Source organism: Phocoena phocoena, chromosome 6 (genome assembly GCF_963924675.1).
Source record: "Phocoena phocoena chromosome 6, mPhoPho1.1, whole genome shotgun sequence".
Taxonomy (NCBI): domain Eukaryota; kingdom Metazoa; phylum Chordata; class Mammalia; order Artiodactyla; family Phocoenidae; genus Phocoena; species Phocoena phocoena.
In genome coordinates, this window is record NC_089224.1 from 86,993,958 (window position 1) to 87,012,435 (window position 18,478).

An 18,478-nucleotide genomic window follows, 5' to 3' on the forward strand; every position below is an offset into this window, starting at 1 on the left:
TGTTACAAGGTGTTCCCCCTAAAATTCTCTGAAATGTTAGTTCTGCCATTGCTTATCATTCTACAGCTTTTCAGTGAAAGGAGGGGAACTCCTATTCGTCCAGCACCTACTATCGGCCCCACTCAATTTCTCCCCTGGGCGCTGCACAGCTTTGGCTGCGAGCCTATCGTCCCTTCCGGACGCTAAACCCGAGATGTAGCCGGCGAGGGGTGGAGCCAGACCGCGACCCACAGTCCTCACAAGTTCGGTCGGCGCTGCCCAAGTCCCAACAAGGGGCAGCTTCCATTTTTGATGAATCTGCGCCAGCATGGGGAGATTCCGGGGCTTCTGAAGCAGAGCGAGGAGACCGGTAGGAAGCCACCCTGCCTCCCTTGCTCACAGACCACACAGCAGCCGGCACCTGCGAGTCCCCCCAGGCCCGCGGGAAGGCAGGGTTTCCCGAACGCAGCGGCCGCAAAACCGGGCCTGAGGCGGGGCGGGGCCGGCGAGCGCGAGGCCCCAAGGCGGAGGTGCGGGGCTGTCCGAGGTGTGCCGGACGCCGAGCTCAACGTATGCCACCAGCTCCTTTAGTCCTCAGGCCCAAGCCGTCGCTTTCCCGGAGCCGCCACCGTCGCGACCTTCTTTTCTATCTCCCTGTCACTTTGGTTGTTTGATGGAAGAGAAAAATGGAAGTCAGGCATCTCTGAGGCACCAGCCAATGAAATAGGCAGAGGAGGTGGGGTCCTTTGCTCGCGCCTAAATTCAAAGGCATAAATAGTTCCTCTCCGCTGCTGAGCGCGGGCTGAGTGTTGTAGCCGCTATGGTGGGGTTTGCTTCTTAGCGCCCGAAGCCGGGCAAGGCTGGCCCACTCTCCGCCCTAGTGACTAGGAAGAGCTTTGTGGGTGCCGCAAGCCCAGGCGGCCTGACGCAGCGGTGAGGCAGGTGCGTGCGCGCGGCCGGTTGGGCCTAGCCTGGCGTTCCTGGCCGGAGATGGGCGTCGGGGGCTGGGGAGCCGAGGAGCAAGGGACCTCAGACTAAAGTTAGTTCTAAGGGGTTCCTGGCAGAATGGCTAGTTCTTGCCATTGAAGTAGGGCGAGGAAGTGTTGACAGAAAGGCCTGGTGAGGCGAGGAAAGAGCCTGAGTGAAAGCAAAAAGCTTCATCTCTTCATGTGGGGGTTTATCTATTTAATAAATATTTACGAACCCCCCCTCGCCCCCATCCCGCGCCCTCGAGTCAGGGACTATTCCGGCATACAGCGGTGGACGTAGGCGAAGATGCTACGGAGATTACACTGTGATAGGTTGGATAGACGAGTAAATAAGTACTGTTTAGTGTCAGCTTTAAGTGCAATGAAGGAAAAAGGAAGCAGAGCGAGGGGGTGGGTAGAGGTGCTCTTTTATATAGGGAAGTCAGGAAGGACCCCAGTTAGGTGACGTTTGAGCAAAGACGTGAGTGTTGGAATGGAGAGTGAGCCATGCCAGTATCCGGGAGAAGGGCATTATGGGCAAAGGGGATGCGGTGTGAAATAATCAGCCTACGTTACCTAGAGTATGATAACGGTGGAAGATAAGCCTGGAGAAGTAAGTGGTTGGCTTCCAGGTTGAATTAATGGTTTAATTAAGTTCTAACTAGAGACTAACGCCTGTATATTTTTAAGTTAAAGAAAGATACCTTTGCATCAGAGGAAGTAGCTTGGCAAGTGGCTGTTTTATTTCTATAGAGCTGTCATTCTTATGTTTCAGTCTTCTACATTTATTATGGTTCCAGTTTTACATTCCACTTATGTGTTGTTATTTGTTTTGTACAGAACTGCTTTGTGGCTTGCTTGATTTCTAGCAGAGATTTGCCTGTCGGAGTCAGTAGTGAAAATGCACATTAAGTCAATCATTCTTGAGGGATTCAAGTCCTATGCTCAGAGGACTGAAGTCAATGGTTTTGACCCCCTCTTCAATGCTATCACTGGTTTAAATGGTAGTGGGAAATCCAACATATTGGACTCCATCTGCTTTTTGCTGGGCATCTCCAACCTGTCTCAGGTAAAGTGTAAACTTTCTCATTTATGTGAATTTAAGTTTGAGGAGCCTCGAGGGAAACCTCATTGCACTTAGAGACTATTGCCAGTATCCTCTTCATTTGCATTTTTATGTGAAATATCTTATACCTCACCACAGTCCTTTAAATATCTTATACCTCACCACAGTCCTTTAAAGTCCATATTTTAGGTGAGAAAATAGAAACTTAGAGGAGTTGCCTAAGGTTCATCTTCTTAAGATGTTTGGAGCAACACTGAAACTCAGGCATTCTCATTCCAGAGTTGTACCCTCACCCCATCCCTGCCCCCGCCCCCCCCCCATTATAATGTCTTTTCAGGACCTTCTAATGGGATTGGATGAATAGTGAAATTCGTAGACACTGTCTTTCCTTAAATCTTTCAAATGAGCTTTTGTTAAGAAATGAGTAGAAAACAGTTCTCTTCAGGGTTGAAAAAGTCCTCTGGAGAAAGGTGCCCATTTCCGGTTGTTACCCATCTTCTTTGCTCTTCTTGCTTATGAATGCCACTGCCTATCCTTGGCTGCTTAATGGATACTACATGGGTGATTTTCCGACAGCAAGAAGCTATTTTGCGTAGTATGGGGTTTTATAACTGAAACTTTTCCTTTATTTTAGGTTCGGGCTTCTAATTTACAAGATTTAGTTTACAAAAATGGGCAGGCTGGTATTACCAAAGCCTCCGTGTCAATCACCTTTGATAATTCTGACAAAAAGCAGAGTCCTTTAGGATTTGAGATTCATGATGAAATTACAGTAACAAGGCAGGTGAGTGGCTACTAAATATTTGGTTACCTAGAAACTTGCAGGTCTGATGTGCGTTTTGGCAATGTGACTACTGGAGAGAGAAAGTTTATGAGCAAAATTGATGGATCAAATACTGACTAGATTCCTTAAGAATATCTTCCTTATGTTAAATTTTGATCATGCAAATTCCGCCGTGTACCAAGAGGATTGAAAGGGATCTGAAATCCATCAGTCCAAGCACTCAACCATGCTTAAATCTTGAACCACACTTGAGTCTTCTCTCTCTGTGCTGGAACACCTGTAGCTCTTGGGATCTTTCTATGTTCTCAGGTAACCCATTCTGTTTTTGGAAAGGTCTAATTAGAAAGTTATTCCTATATATTGAGCCAAAGTGCTGTCTTCAAGTTTTACACATTAATCCGCATTTTCTTGAGAGCATCAAGAGCAAATCTAATTTATTCCGTATTTCAATATTTAAGTGTTCTGTAAGTCTGTTTCCTAAGCTAACTCTCTATCTAGGTCTTTCAGTTGATATTTAGTTGTTTATAGGTCTTTCAGTTGAATTGAATACAAATTTGCTCCAGGTTTCTATATCTTTTTTTTTTTTAATGCTTGGCACCTCAAATTACATATACCAGAATTGGTCTAGCTACGACAGGATTAAGCAGAATTGTTGCTTCTTTCATTTTAAGTACTCTACTTCTATTTTTCTCAATAGGATGTTGGAGAGTTCATGATACATTGTGAATTCATATCTGATTTACTAAAAATCACTGTAAATTGTTCATGTGTTATTACTTAGCCACAGACTGCCAGTTCTGTATCTAAGCAGGTTTTGAAACCAAGGGAGGACCTTACATCTGTCCCTTAAAATCTTTTTTTATTATAGTCAGACAATGTTTTCAGTTTGTCAAAATTTTATTTTAAAAATTATGTTAATTCGCATTTACTCTCCAACTTAGCACTATGTAACTTAGATTTCCCTATTTTACTTTTTCTTTTTTTTTTTTTTTTTTTTTTTTTTTTTTGCGGTATGCGGTCCTCTAACTGTGGCCTCTCCCGTTGCGGAGCACAGGCTCCAGACACGCAGGCTCAGCGGCCATGGCTCACGGGCCCAGCCGCTCTGCGGCATGTGGGATCTTCCCGGAACGGGGCACGAACCCGTGTCCCCTGCATCGGCAGGCGGACTCTCAACCACTGCGACACCAGGGAAGCCCTCCCTCTCTATTTTAATGAAAGCCTCTGGTTGGAAAAAAAAAGGGCGGGGGATTGACTAGATTGGGACAGAATCCTGTTCTCTGTCATTAAGCATCGATCAAATAATAACCCTTTAAGGATTTTAAGTAAGTCTGCTACTAATCTACCCCAAATTCCTGTCCTCATGCAATCCATATGCCTGTATCTTCACCATAATTTTGTTATAAAGACTGTCTCAAATTACTTATGGGTAAATTAGGACTGTTGTTCAAATATATTAATAAATGATCTACCACCCTCGTAATCCTGTCAGGGAAAAGGAGTGAATTAATATTTATTTAATATTAAGTGCTTAATGTGTGCTGGGCATTGTTGAATGCACTGGGAAATACAGATAGAAAGAATGAGAAACATACCTTGTCTTTAAGGACCTCAAAATATAGGTGAGACAATCATACCCAAAAAATGATAATGCAAGTGTTGTAGTAGAGTGTGAACAAGCTGGGATCTAGTATAAGTTGTTCCTATTAAACCCATGCCGAAGTTCCATGGTTACTCTTTTTCTTTCAAGTATTTACCAGTCATGTCTTTTACCAATCCCTTTTAGCATCTTGACAGGGATTGATATTAAACTATTTGCCTTTCATTTTCAGTATCTGACAGGAAGTCAGATCTGGAGGAAGAGGGGTTAACCTCTGAGTATGGAAAATTGTAGACAGAGGGTGATCAGGGATAGAAACTACAATCTACACATACTTGGAAACATGAAGCTAGAAGGGCCCTTAGAGACCTAATCCACTGCAGGGGAGGTTAGGAGGCTTGTGCTTGGTTACGTAACTAGTTAGTAAAAGTCCCTGGATTAGAAGCCAATTATCCTGACTCAGTCTCATATTCTTTTTGACCATGTCACACTTTCTTTATTATTTACCCTATATTGATTTTGTTTACCATTAGTTGAACAGAACAAACATGGAAAATAATGTTTTTGGGAATTTATCATCATAGCACAAGATGTGTGTGTTCATTTATATCTTTTAAAATTCTTTCCCTTTTAGGTGGTTATTGGTGGCAGAAATAAATATTTAATCAATGGAGTAAATGCAAACAATACCAGAGTACAGGATCTCTTTTGTTCTGTTGGCCTTAATGTTAACAACCCTCACTTTCTCATCATGCAGGTATTTCGTTTGTGGTCTTATATCTCTTTCATAATAGTTTTGACATCTTTTATTTTTTAACTTATAAGAGAAGTGCTTCTGTTTGGATTTTTCATTTTACTATTAGCCTGCTGTTTGGGCACCTGTTAAGAAATGTGGGTTAGTTTTTTGTACTTACGTGTTCTAGTATATTGTATACATTTGAATTTTGAAGAATGTCTGGAAGTAATTTTCTTTGACTTATCTTGGAGGGCCATTGTTCCAAAAAATCAAGAAATGTTCAATAATTATGCTAACATTAATTTATATACTTACCTGTCTTAGAATTGGAGACTTCTACATCATTAATATTAACTGTTTCGGAAATATGGTCGAGTTAACTTTATCATTTAATAACATGTAATTTGTATCACTCGTGAGAAAGTGGGTAACAAAATTCTAGAGTTATAAGCTACCTTTGGTCTCAAATATAATAAAAGAAACATCTTTTCATGTAGGTGGAAGAAATAACTCCCAAAAGATTGGTGTATTAGGATACAACAGCTTCAGTGCAGATAAACATGTATGTCTTAGGTTATTCTTTCTATGTTTTGTTATTATCATAGTAAGTTTGCCAATTTTATTTTCAGGGCCGAATTACAAAAGTGTTGAATATGAAACCTCCAGAGGTAAGAGTACTCTTTAAGGACAGTAAAAATAGTAATTATCGATATTGTCTTAATCTTCTAGGTAATCAATTTTTTTAACATAATTTTTTCCATTATTAAAACTCTTGGAAACATTTAAGAATGATAAGTAGAGGAAATAGTTTTGTTTTTTAATATTTAACACTGTGCCCCGTTTTTTTTTTAAGTTATGTAACAAACCTTCGGAACCTTACTTTCCTCATCCATAAATTGGAGCCAATAATCCTTACCTCAGGGTCTGTTCTGAGGATTAAATGAGAATCCTTAAAAGAAGTAAAAGAAAAGTCTTAGGACCTTATTAAGCAAAATTTTTTAAAAATTATTTTTTTTAATTGAGATATAATTCATAAAGTAGTTTCAGGTGTACAACATAATGATTCTATATATATATACATATATTTAATATATGTATATCTCACAAAATGATCACAGTAAGTCTACTCAACATTTGTCACCACACAGGTAAAATTTTTTTTTAAGATGAGAACTGTTAGGATTTATTCTGTCAGCACTTTTCAAATATGCAGTACAGTATTACTAACTGTAGTCACCATGCCATACATTACATCCTCAGGACTAAGAGTTTGTACCTTTTGACTACCTGTACTCATTTTGCCCACCACCCTTTCCCCACCTCTGGCAACCGCCAATCTGTTCTCTGTATCTATGAGTTCACTTTTTTTTTTTTAAGAGTTTACATAGAAGTGAGATTATACTGTTTTTGTCTTTCTGTGTCTGACTTAATTTACTTAGCATAATGCCCTCGAGGCCCTACCCATGCTGTCACAAATGGCAGGATTTCCTTTTTGTACGGCTAAATAATACTCTATTTAATTTATTTATATATATAAATATCACATATTCTTTATCCATTCATCCATCAGTGGACACTTAGGTTGTTTCCATGTCTTGACTATTGCAAATAATGTTGCAGTGAACATGGGAGTGCAGATGTCTTTGGTTCCTTGAGATAAATGTCCAGAAGTGGAATTGTTGGATATGGTAGTTCTAAGTTTTTGAGGAAACTTCATCCTGTTTCTCATAGTGGCTGCACCAATTTACAGTCCCACAAACAGTGCACAAGAGTTCCCTTTTCTCCACGTCCTCACCAGCGCTTGTTATTTCTTGTCGTTTTGATAATAGCCATTCTGACAGGTGATATCTCATTGTGGTTTGGATTTACATTTGCCTGATGATTAGTGATGTTGACCATCTTTTCATGCACTTGCTGCCCATTTGTATGTCTTCTGTGGAAAGATATCTATTCATACCCTCTGCACATTTTTTTCATTTGATTTTTTTCTATTGAGTTGTATGAGTTCTTTGTGTATTTGGTTATTAACCGCTTATATATATGATTTACAAATATTTTCTCCCATTCAGTAGGTTGCCTTTTCATTTTGTTGATGATTTCCTCTGCTGTGCAGAAGCTTTTTAGTTTGATGTAGTCCCGCTTGTTTACTTTTGGTTTGGGTGCCTTTGCTTTTGGTGTCAAATCCAAAAAAAACTCATTGCCAAGACTGATGTCTAGGAATTTTATGTGCCCGATACAGTATTAAAAGAAATTTTGCCTCTATAAAGTAGCCTTTCTCAACTGGTGTTCCATGTCAGCCTATAGAAAAAGATTTGAGTGAAATTAATTCATTACATACAATGGATTGCTTAGGACATTAAGACTTAATTTTCTCTTAGAGCCCCCTTGAGAAGAGTTGGTACGAAGGAATGAATGTTTTGTATAAGAGCAAAAGCTCTTTTGGTATTTTTTTCCTATGGAGAAGAACTAAGAAGATGACTGATAATTGATAATACTAGTCTGGTTTGACCATAGGTCATGCTTATTTTCTTTAGATAACATCTTAAGGGAAAACTTCTAATTCAAAACCTGTCAAATACATAGAAATCAAAATGGTTTTCAGAGAAATAATCCTCTTGAGATAGGGATTGATGGTGACTAGAAGCTTCTGAAAAAGGAGTGCTAGCAAAATTGTCCTACTTACAAAATTGTAATTAATATTTGCCTTTTTCAGAGTACTTCTCATGAATTATTTTACTTAATGTTTACTTCTCAGCAATGTTGTGAGATATTATCAGTACTCTGCAGAAGAAGAAACAGAGGCACAGAGAAAATTAAGTTACTTTCCCAAGTTCTTAAAGCATGTGCCACAGTTGGAATGCAGACGTTAGGCCATGCTTCATCCTTGTAGGAACAAAATGGCTGAAGTCTCACTTGGAACAATTTTAAGTAGAAATTTCTAAAATGAAAACTGAATGTTGTTAGCCTTTACTTTTTCTAAGACTCATATTTGAAGGAAAAGAGGAGGAAGGAATTACTGGTTTCAGTTTTAAAGGAAATGCATTCTGGAACCTCAGCATGGCATAAAGTTTGATTTTAGAATTGGAGTGAAGGCCAGAAATGTTTCTTGAATGTTAGGGTTATTAGCTAATATGCACAATTTTATGTACTTAACTTTTATGATCCATAATTTTGTTAAGATACTTAGGTTAAGGCATTAAATAATATCCTTAATGTAAATTCCAATGAGACTCATTGTCTTGGATTCTTAAAACATTAATACAATCGTCTTTCCAGATTTTGTCCATGATAGAAGAAGCAGCTGGAACCAGGATGTATGAATACAAAAAGATAGCTGCCCAGAAGACTATAGAAAAAAAGGAGGCTAAGCTGAAAGAAATTAAGATGGTAATTAAATTTATATAAAATATTTTGAGAGAAGAGAATAGTTTTGCATTTAGAGTTTCTCTGCTGTAAAAAGGGAAATTCTACCACACCCCCGCTCCGCCCAGCCTTAGTTCAGTTTTCCTTAGTCTTACATCCTACTTCTCCCTTTTAAATTTCTTTAATGGTACTTCACATACTGAAAAATATGATCTTCCTGTATTTTCCAGATACTTGAAGAAGAAATTACTCCAACCATTCAGAAATTAAAAGAGGTATGTACTATATATGTGAGGACAGCCAGCTAGAATGTTTCTCAAAATTGGTGATGTATCCACGATCATACACATGGGGATGAAACATGTACCACTTCTCAGGAATTATTCTGGCGCATGAGATAAGGCGTTAGAGTTGGTAGTCCATACTTAGCCTTCTGCTTGTAGAGGACAGTGTACTTCATATCTGTTAAGTCATAATGGTTTTGTAAATAGATTGCCTGTCTTAATCTCAGAAAATATGCCAGATTTTAATTCTTTGTTGAAGAGAAGTCTAAATTTTCCTGTACATTTAGAATTGAATGGAATAATATTTCATAAAGATATGGCCCTCTCAGTGACTTTTCTTGGTACAGTGAATAACTTCTCGGATAAAACGGGGCTGTCATTATAATTGCTGCTGTCAAGGCAATTGGTAAACGAAAGGTATTGAAACAGATGACTGTTTTCTCTATAATCTTTGCAGCTTCTGACATTGTAATTAGTGTTTCAGTGAAAGAATGTGTTTATAGCACATTGGTTTTAAATTATGTATTTAGGAATTTATTAAATGTTGATTAAAGTTTGATATTTCTCAAGCTCTCTTCTGAATCCATATAGTAGCATAGACATTATTGGAAAAACTGAAAAATTGTGATCTTGAAGGTTCTGCCTTTTGTATGTATGATTTAGTAGAAAACACTAGATCACGAGTTTAAACCTAGATGTCATGTTTGATTTTGACAAGTTCTTTCTAAATCTAAAAATATGGAGTGGTCATTTAATCACCCTGAATTTGTTTCTTCAAGTTAGGAACTTTTTGTTATTTTGTTACTTTGTCCCAGTAGGTCCTAACGGGAATCAAGTTTAGTAATGTGTGAGCAAATACTTATAGTTACATGAATGAATGTTGGGTGGGCATCTTGGTAATACTACTACAAAGTACATCTAATAGTGCATCATTCATGGTTGTGTAGGTTGTATTTATATAGACTTCTTATTACTGCCAGTCTGTGAATCTTATGTCTGCATTTCTTTGTTAATCCCAACTGCCTGATTATATTTGAGAAGAAATAACCACATTCACTAGAGATGGTATTATGCTATCTAACCATAGTTCTAATGTTATTTAAAGCTTTCTAAAATTTATAATCCATGATCACTCAGTTTAAGACAAAATCCATTATATCATGTAGTGGGAAATTTTATACATGTTGCTGTATTTTGATTCTTTCCAAATTTGTTTAAAAATATGAATTTTGAGTTATACTTTACTGGTGATTTCTCTTTCAGGAAAGATCTTCCTACCTGGAGTACCAAAAGCTAATGAGAGAAATAGAACATTTGAGTCGTTTATATATTGCTTATCAGTTTTTGCTGGCTGAAGATACCAAAGAACGCTCAGCTGAGGAGTTAAAAGAAATGCAGGATAAAATTGTGAAGCTTCAAGAAGAATTGTCTGAAAATGATAAAAAAATAAAAGCACTTAGTCATGAAATAGAAGAGTTGGAAAAAAGAAAAGATAAGGTCAGGCATATATGTAAGAATAGAATATACACTCTGAAAAAGATATTAAATTATATATTATACAATAACTATTTAAGATTTACTGGGCATTGTCTTCTGTATCGATTTCTTAACCTTAAAGTATAATAATGAAATAGCTTATAAAAAGTCAATAATTTATGTAGAAATTATACAAGAAAAGGGCACCATGAACAAATTTTTAAGTACATTGATTGTGCATTTGATTATAGGAAATTGGAGGTATACTCCGATCTTTAGAAGATGCTCTTGCAGAAGCTCAGCGAGTTAATACTAAATCTCAGAGTGCCTTTGATTTCAAGAAGAAAAATCTGGCAAGTGAAGAGAACAAACGCAAAGAGCTGGAAAAAAATATGGTAGAGGTAAGCAAACAAGAAGTGTAATTTAATTCTAGTAGTATACATTTATCCATTCTGTTAATATTTATTGAGTGTCTGCTATGGATCAAGGGTAATTCTTTGGGGTAGGATGTAGCAATGGACAAAACACCTTGTGGGTCTTTGTTCCAGTGAGGGAAATGATGATAAAGATGATAAATAAGTGAAAAATATCATGTTATATAGTGATAACTGATGTGGAGAGAAAATAAAGCAGTGCAGAGGGTTGTAGTATAGGGGATGGGGGTGTAGTTTGGGATTTTAAATTGGGTAGCCATCGAAGGTCTCATTGGGAGGGCTGTATTTCATTAAAGACCTGTAGGAGGTCAGAGAACAATGTAGATAAATTGGGAGGCTGTGGGGAAAGATGTTCCAGGCAAAAGAACAGCAATTGCCCCAAGTGCCTAAGGTACTGGAAAAGTAAAGAGATAAGTGTAGCTGGTTATCACTAAGTAGTAGAAATGCAGAAAGGTAATGGGGTGTAGGATCACATGTGATTTTGCAAAACATGTGAAGGACTTTGACCTTTATTCCGAGTGGCATGGGAAGCTGCTGGAGTTGGCTGAGCAGAAGCATGACGTTTTAATATTTTAGTAGGACTACTGCTGTTTTGAGGATAAACTAAAGATAAATGGAAGAAACAGGGAATCCAGGTAGTAGGTGTCCAGGTGATAGCCCTTGGATAAATGCAATAGAAGTTGGGATATTAGAGAAGTTGTGGGAATTTATGTGTATTTTAAGGATAGGTCCAGCAGACAGACCCAGTAGATTTTTTTTTTTTTAATTGAAGTATAGTTGATTTACAATGTTGTGTTAATTTCTGCTATACAGCAAAGTGACTCAGTTATATGTATATACTTTTTCATATTCTTTCCCATTACGGTTTATCACAGGACGTTGAATATAGTTCCTTGTGCCATACAGTAGGACCTTGTTGTTTATCCATCCTATATATAATAGTTTTCATCTGCTAGTCCCAAACTGCCAACCCATCCCTTCCCCACCCACCTCCCCCTTGGCAACGACAAGTCTGTTCTTTTTTTTTTTTTTTTTTCAAGTCTGTTCTTTATGTCTGTGAGTCTTCCTGTTTCGTAGATATGTTCATTTGTGTCATGTTTCAGATTCCACGTATAAATGGTATCATAGGGTATTTGTCTCTCTTTCTGACTTACTTTGCTCAGTATGATAATCTGTAGGTCCATCCATGTTGCTGCAAATGGCATTATTTCATTCTTTTTAATGGCTGAGTAATATTGCATTGTGTGTGTGTGTGTGTGTGTGTGTGTGTGTGTACATACACACTACATCTTTATCCATTCCTCTGTCCATGGACATTTAAGTTGTTTTCATGTCTTGGCTGTTGTAAATAGTACCAGCAGATTGGTTTTTGACTGTGAAAAAGGACTGAAGGGTAACTCCAGAGATTTGTCTTTGACAGTGTGAAATATGGTTAACATTTGTTGAGTGGAGGATAATAGGCTTGAGGAGCCAGTTAGACATCTAAGTAGAGATGTTGGTTTGATAGTTGAATATATGAACCTTGAATCCAGGTTGAAAATACAAATCAAAATACATATGCTGGCATGCCCCAGGGCTAGTGCTCAGACTTCTTTTATATACACTCATTTCTTAGGTGATCCCATACAGCCCTATAGCCCTAAATACCGTCTATATATTGATGCCTTTCAAATCAATAATTAGCCTTGACTCCTTCTTTGAAGGACTCATTTGTCAAGCTATTTAATTGACATTTTTATATGGATGACTTTAGAAGTCTAAAACTTAACATAACCAAAATAGAACTCTTAAATTTTCCCTACCTACCCAAACCTGCCTGAGTTACTGAATTTTTCTCATGTAAGTAAATGATACCACTATTAACCTAGCTGTTCACTCCAGAACCTGGAGTCCTCCTGAATTTTCCCTTTTCTCTCAAACTCTATGGGATCTAGTTCATCAACAAATTCTGTTGACTCTAAAAGTATATCCAGAATACAGCCACTTTTCACACCTCCTTCACTGCTAACCTGGTTGAACCCATCACCTCCCAGGAGGGATACTCAGTAGTGTCCTTAATAGTTACCTTGCTTTCACTTGCTCACTGTGCTCCAACCACAGTTCCTCTAACACCCAAGCATATTTCTCAGAGCTTGCCAAGTATGCTGTCCCCCTAGTATTAGCATGATCACTCCTTTTGTTTCATTTAGGTTTCTGCTCAAAATATCATCACAAAAGGGCTTCCTTCATCATTCTTAAAACAGTAGTCCCATCATTCCTTGTCCCTTTACCTTGCTCTAGTTATTTGTTTACTATGTCTTCCACCTTAGAAATGTAGGCTCCCTGAGGACCCTATGTCTTTAATGTCTAGAATAATGCCTGGTACATATCTAATAAATATCCAATGAATCATGAATTAAGTGAGCCAAAATTTCTGGTCACTTTCATGTAAATATGACTAGATTTTTTTTTTCTTTTTTTTTTCTTTCAGTGCTGGTATCTTACATAGCATTAGATACCTGGTTACTAGAACTTAAAAGGTGTTAAGTGTTAGTAATGCTGTTCCCATAATTATTTAACACTTAAATTTATGGCCTTTAATAGCTTATATTTTCCTATTCATGCTCTTAATCCTAAAATCTCTACTTTGAAGCTTTGGGTAGGGTGGTTATTATTTCAATTTTATAGGTTTAGAACTTGATTTTTAGTTTTTTCAAGTGGTTTGTTTAAATTTGCAATGATGTTTTAGTTCACTGTCTCCCAGATTTGACTATAACATACGGAATGAAAGTATTATTAGGATAAGAGGTACATTTATCCTAAAAACTGAGAAAGGCTGAATTTCAAAATGGGAATAAAGTATAAAGTTATGATGGTTAAATTACCATGTTCACTTCAAATTGCTGTGAAATTTGATGACATAAAGGTATATGTGTTTAAGAAAATGTATGGTTTTCTAAAATATAATACTTTCCAATCTGAAACTCTTCCTAAAGGATTCTAAAACTTTAGCAGCAAAGGAAAAAGAGGTTAAAAAGATGACAGATGGGCTGAGTGCCCTTCAAGAAGCAAGTAATAAAGATGCTGAAGCCTTGGCTGCTGCACAGCAGCACTTCAATGCTGTTTCCGCCGGCCTGTCCAGTAATGAAGATGGAGCAGAAGCAACTCTTGCTGGTCAAATGATGGCCTGTAAAAATGACATAAGTAAAGTTCAGACAGAAGCCAAACAGGTAAATAGACAGTAAGCACTATGTGATTGCAGTTTTAAAAAATTTTTTTATTTTCATTTTTTTTTGAGAAGCTCCTTCACATTATGCTTTGGCAGTTGTTATAAAATGTTGAAAATAATCAGATCAATATCAAGGAACTTTTTATTGTTTACTATATTCTGTCACTCTTAAGCACCTAAAACAATGAAATTCAAATATGTTGATTGCTAACTGTTGACAATGTTAGTTTAAGATGTTATAAAACGTAAAATACCTTTATAGATTAATTGAAATTATAAGTGCCATAAATGCTCTGTTCTGCTTTCAGCATTGTATGGAATATTTGAGGTTAGTTTGTTTTCATCTTTTTGCTATTTTATTGACATAAAATTGAAGTTTTAAGCTTTAACAGGAAAACAAAAATGTCTTCATTTCTATGTCCACCACACTTAGTTCTTTAAAACTTTGTTTCTGAAACTTTGTAGTCTCCTCCTTGGAAGTATCTCTACCTCCCATTTACCCCCATTCCAGTCTTTGGTTTCCCTACTCTGATTTCATAATCTTCAATGGCTTTTCGATCTATAAAATGGTTTTCATATTTGTTTAGATAGTTGTACAGCTTAGAAGTCCTATGAACGCAGGAGTTTTGATGGCAGAAAGAAAAAATGTATATATACACACGCACATTCTTTGATTTGTTTTTTAATGGAGGACTCATCTTTAAAAATATACACAGATGTGTGTGTATTAATCCCATTCAAGGTTTTCTATTATATATTTGCAACTTTTTCATTCGAAGCTTATGGTCACAAAAAAGGTGATGGTCAGTTTTTTTTTGTTAGCTTATTTTATATTGGGAAAAGTCCACCATCCAGTTTTAAAGGAAGTATACAGTCATTTAGATCTTAGAATACTAGTTCATGGTTTTAAGGAATAGTGCTCAATTATATAAACTAGCATTTAAATATCAGACTTATAGTTTTTAAATTTTTCTGTCAGTTTAGCTTCCTTTTCCTGTATAATTTTATTTCTCATTGTTCAATACAGTTGTACAGTTAATTATACGACACAAATATACATAAATACAAACATGCATATCTAAGTGGAAAAGGAGGGAAGAAAGTGATAGAAATAGCTTTCTATTTTGTTTTTAATTTAACCAGCTAATGATAGTTACTCTTTTTTTTTTTTTTTTTTTTTATTTTTTTGCGGTACGCGGGCCTCTCACTGTTGTGGCCCCTCCCGTTGCGGAGCACAGGCTCCGGACGCGCAGGCTCAGCGGCCATGGCTCACGGGCCCAGCCGCTCCGCGGCATGTGGGATCCTCCCGGACCGGGGCACGAACCCGTGTCCCCTGCTTCGGCAGGCGGACTCTCAACCACTGCGCCACCAGGGAAGCCCCGATAGTTACTCTTTGATATAATTTTTAAGCTCATTGATATCAGTTTTATAAATATTAAAAATATGGACTTAAATTGCAAATTATTTAATGATTGGAGCTTTTATTCATTTATATTCTGAGTAGTGTTTTGAGGTGAAAACATTGGGAAATGATCTACTGAGGTATTGATCCAAGTGACCAAACAGTTACATTTTTAAGACTGATGTCTCTTAAAGCAATCTGAATCTGTGGCCATTTTATCACTAGCACTGTCTGCCTCATATAGTCTTGTTACATTTTTCTGTTATAGGCTCAGATGAAGTTGAAACATGCCCAACAAGAATTAAAGACTAAACAAACAGAAATTAAGAAGATGGATGGTGGCTATAGGAAGGATCAAGAAGCTTTAGAAGCTGTGAAGAAACTTAGAGAAAAACTTGAAGCCGAAATGAAAAAGCTAAATTATGAAGGTTGGTCTTTAAAGATGTTAAATCATTAGGAAGTAGTGATTATTGATAGAAAGTTCCTTAAATAAAGGAAATAGCAAGTAGGAAATATTTTATCCCATTAATATTAATGGATATTAGTATAGGAATTATTTATAAATATAGTCACAAAAAATAAGTATAAATCAACCCTTTGAATTTTTGAAAGCTCAATACTGAGAATTTCCTGCTTTAGTCACTCTGAAGTTTCACTTGAAAACTCAAAAATGTTATTTATATATTTCTACATTAGTAGGTATCCAATTCATATGTTGTTTCTTGGCATGAAAATGGTGTTATGTGTTGGAAATATGTCTACTTGACACTTGATAGAAATTTGAATGTCAAGCATGCTTTTATTTAATACTTACCAGAAGTTTGTATTTTGCTTTTAGAAATGCTTTGGAAATAGAGGTTACTAATATTTTCCTTAAAGCAGTAGAATATTTGAGTTTTTAAAACTTGGTTTCAATTTACTTATGATTTATTGTTCAGAAAACAAGGAGGAATGCCTTCTGGAAAGGCACAGGCAGCTATCTCGTGATATCAGTAGATTGAAAGAAACATATGAAGCTCTCTTGGCCAGATTTCCCAATCTTCGATTTGCCTACAGGTAAGAGAGCTAAACATTGAATTCTAACATAATGGTAATAACCAGGATATATTTTTGTATGAAAGTTATTGTAAGCTGCTTTTCCTTAATTGATATATTTTCCTTAAATGTTTATTGAATGTTTCAGATTTGTAGGCAGGGGAAATTCTTGTGAAATTTAAGGCTACTAATGCCACTAATCTTAAAACCAAAATGAGGGGAATTTAATCTCAGTTGGAAAGTTCCTTTAAAGTTATTATATCATTAATATCAAATAACTGTAAACATTAACATTTTACAGTTTGTTTTACTATATGGTTCTTTTTTCATGGAGTACTTAATATATGTATTACAAAGATTAGAACATCAAAGTTATTTTTGTTACATTGAAAACATATACTGAAAGATCTTTCAATTGATTTTAAAACAATAGTCAAGTGTATAGTAGCATACTGTGTAAAGAAACCAATGTACATACCTTAATTAAAAAAGGCTTTATTACTAAAAAATACTATCAGCTGACAGTGCAGGGTTGCCATAAACCTTCAATTTGTAAAAAGCAAGACAAAACAAAAAACAGCAGTATTTGTGAAACACAAAAAAAGGTATGCCTGTAGCTGGCTAGTCATCTGAGACATTTGAAAATTTTTGTTCCATTAAAACTATATGATTCTTGTGCTATTACTTTATTGTCAGAAAGAGCTCTTGACTACTAAAGTACAACTTTTTCTATTTTCTTATCTAAGATTAATTTTTGTCCACTTTTCTGTTTTAGGGATCCAGAGAAGAACTGGAATAGAAATTGTGTGAAAGGACTTGTAGCTTCACTGTTTAGTGTGAAAGATACTTCTGCAACCACAGCTTTAGAATTGGTGGCTGGGGACCGACTCTACAATGTTGTAGTAGACACAGAGGTAAATTGATTTTCATGAAAGAAAAGCTATAATTGCTGTTTAGCTTGAAAAATCATGTGTTCCTAGTAGAACTGGGTACTTTCTTGATGTTTTAAGCTTCTCCTAAGGCTGGATGCTTATCTTTACAGGGTAAAACTATAGAGCTAATGATTTTTTAATTATGTTATTGATTATATTTGATTAATTGTATTCCGTTCTTTATTATGGCTGAGTAATGCTAACTCAGGAGCCCAGAATGCATATTATCGATCTTAGAATTTTGATTGTTCAGGATAGTAGGCATTCAGCATTTATTTGATTATGGATTCCTAAACTTGCACTCATTCCATTTAAATGTTCTGTCATTAATATTTTTTTCATTTCTAATGCACAACGTTTTAGGTTACTGGAAAAAAGCTACTAGAAAAGGGGGAATTGAAGCGTAGATACACTATAATTCCACTCAATAAAATTTCAGCCAGATGTATTGCTCCAGAAACTCTGAGGGTTGCTCAGAATCTTGTAAGTCTTTTTTATATGCTTTATCTGCATCTTACTTTTTTTTTTTTAATTACAGGACATTAGCTTTGTCCTTTGAAGTAAATAGCGATTTAAATCATATATCAAAGCACAAAATTTTATTGTGATACCATGCTTAAAAAAGTTAAGATACCAAAGAGAATAAGTTGGCTTTTGTGAAATTAGATGGAGAGAGAATAGAAATGTTGGAAGACTAAAATACCCTTTGATATTTTAAAGTTGTAGTATTAAATGTCCTTATTTTATTTTTTAAATTTTTATTGGAGTATAGTTGATTTACAATGTTGTGTTAGTTTTAGGTGTACATCTACGTGATTCAGTTATATATATATATATATCCATTATTTTTCAGATTATTTTCCCATATAGGTTATTATGGAATATTGAGTAGAGTTCCCTGTGCTATACAGTAGATCCTTGTTAGTTATCTGTTTTATTTATAGTAGTGTGTATATGTTAATCCCAATCTCCTAATTTATCACTTTCCCTCACGTTTCCCCTTTGGTAACCATAAGTTTGATTTTGAAATCTATGAGTGTTTCTGTTGCTGGTCTCTTAACTTCAAATGCATTTCCCATTTCTTGGCATTTGTACTCTTCTCTTCTCACAGTTGCTGGTTTTGATATCGTATTTGTGTCTGGATGATTTCCAACTTTTACTTTATGTTTATCTTTCTTGGTGAGCTTTCCCATTTGTGATTTTCTTGCTTCTAG

The 18,478-nt window shown here is 36.2% G+C and overlaps 1 protein-coding gene across 1 annotated transcript in view; it reads left to right on the top strand.

Annotated features, from left to right (window-relative positions):
• Positions 1–1,848: 1,848 nt before the first annotated feature.
• The window catches only part of SMC2 (structural maintenance of chromosomes 2), a 49,962-nt gene continuing 33,332 nt past the window's right edge, over positions 1,849–18,478 (top strand). Inside the window, exons 1-13 of the mRNA XM_065878582.1 lie at positions 1,849–2,016; positions 2,648–2,797; positions 5,029–5,151; positions 5,760–5,798; positions 8,407–8,517; positions 8,724–8,768; positions 10,041–10,274; positions 10,505–10,654; positions 13,663–13,896; positions 15,566–15,725; positions 16,236–16,353; positions 17,108–17,246; positions 17,628–17,747. Of these exons, the coding sequence (XP_065734654.1) occupies positions 1,849–2,016; positions 2,648–2,797; positions 5,029–5,151; positions 5,760–5,798; positions 8,407–8,517; positions 8,724–8,768; positions 10,041–10,274; positions 10,505–10,654; positions 13,663–13,896; positions 15,566–15,725; positions 16,236–16,353; positions 17,108–17,246; positions 17,628–17,747 (1,791 nt within the window). The remainder of the gene's footprint in view (positions 2,017–2,647; positions 2,798–5,028; positions 5,152–5,759; positions 5,799–8,406; positions 8,518–8,723; positions 8,769–10,040; positions 10,275–10,504; positions 10,655–13,662; positions 13,897–15,565; positions 15,726–16,235; positions 16,354–17,107; positions 17,247–17,627; positions 17,748–18,478) is intronic.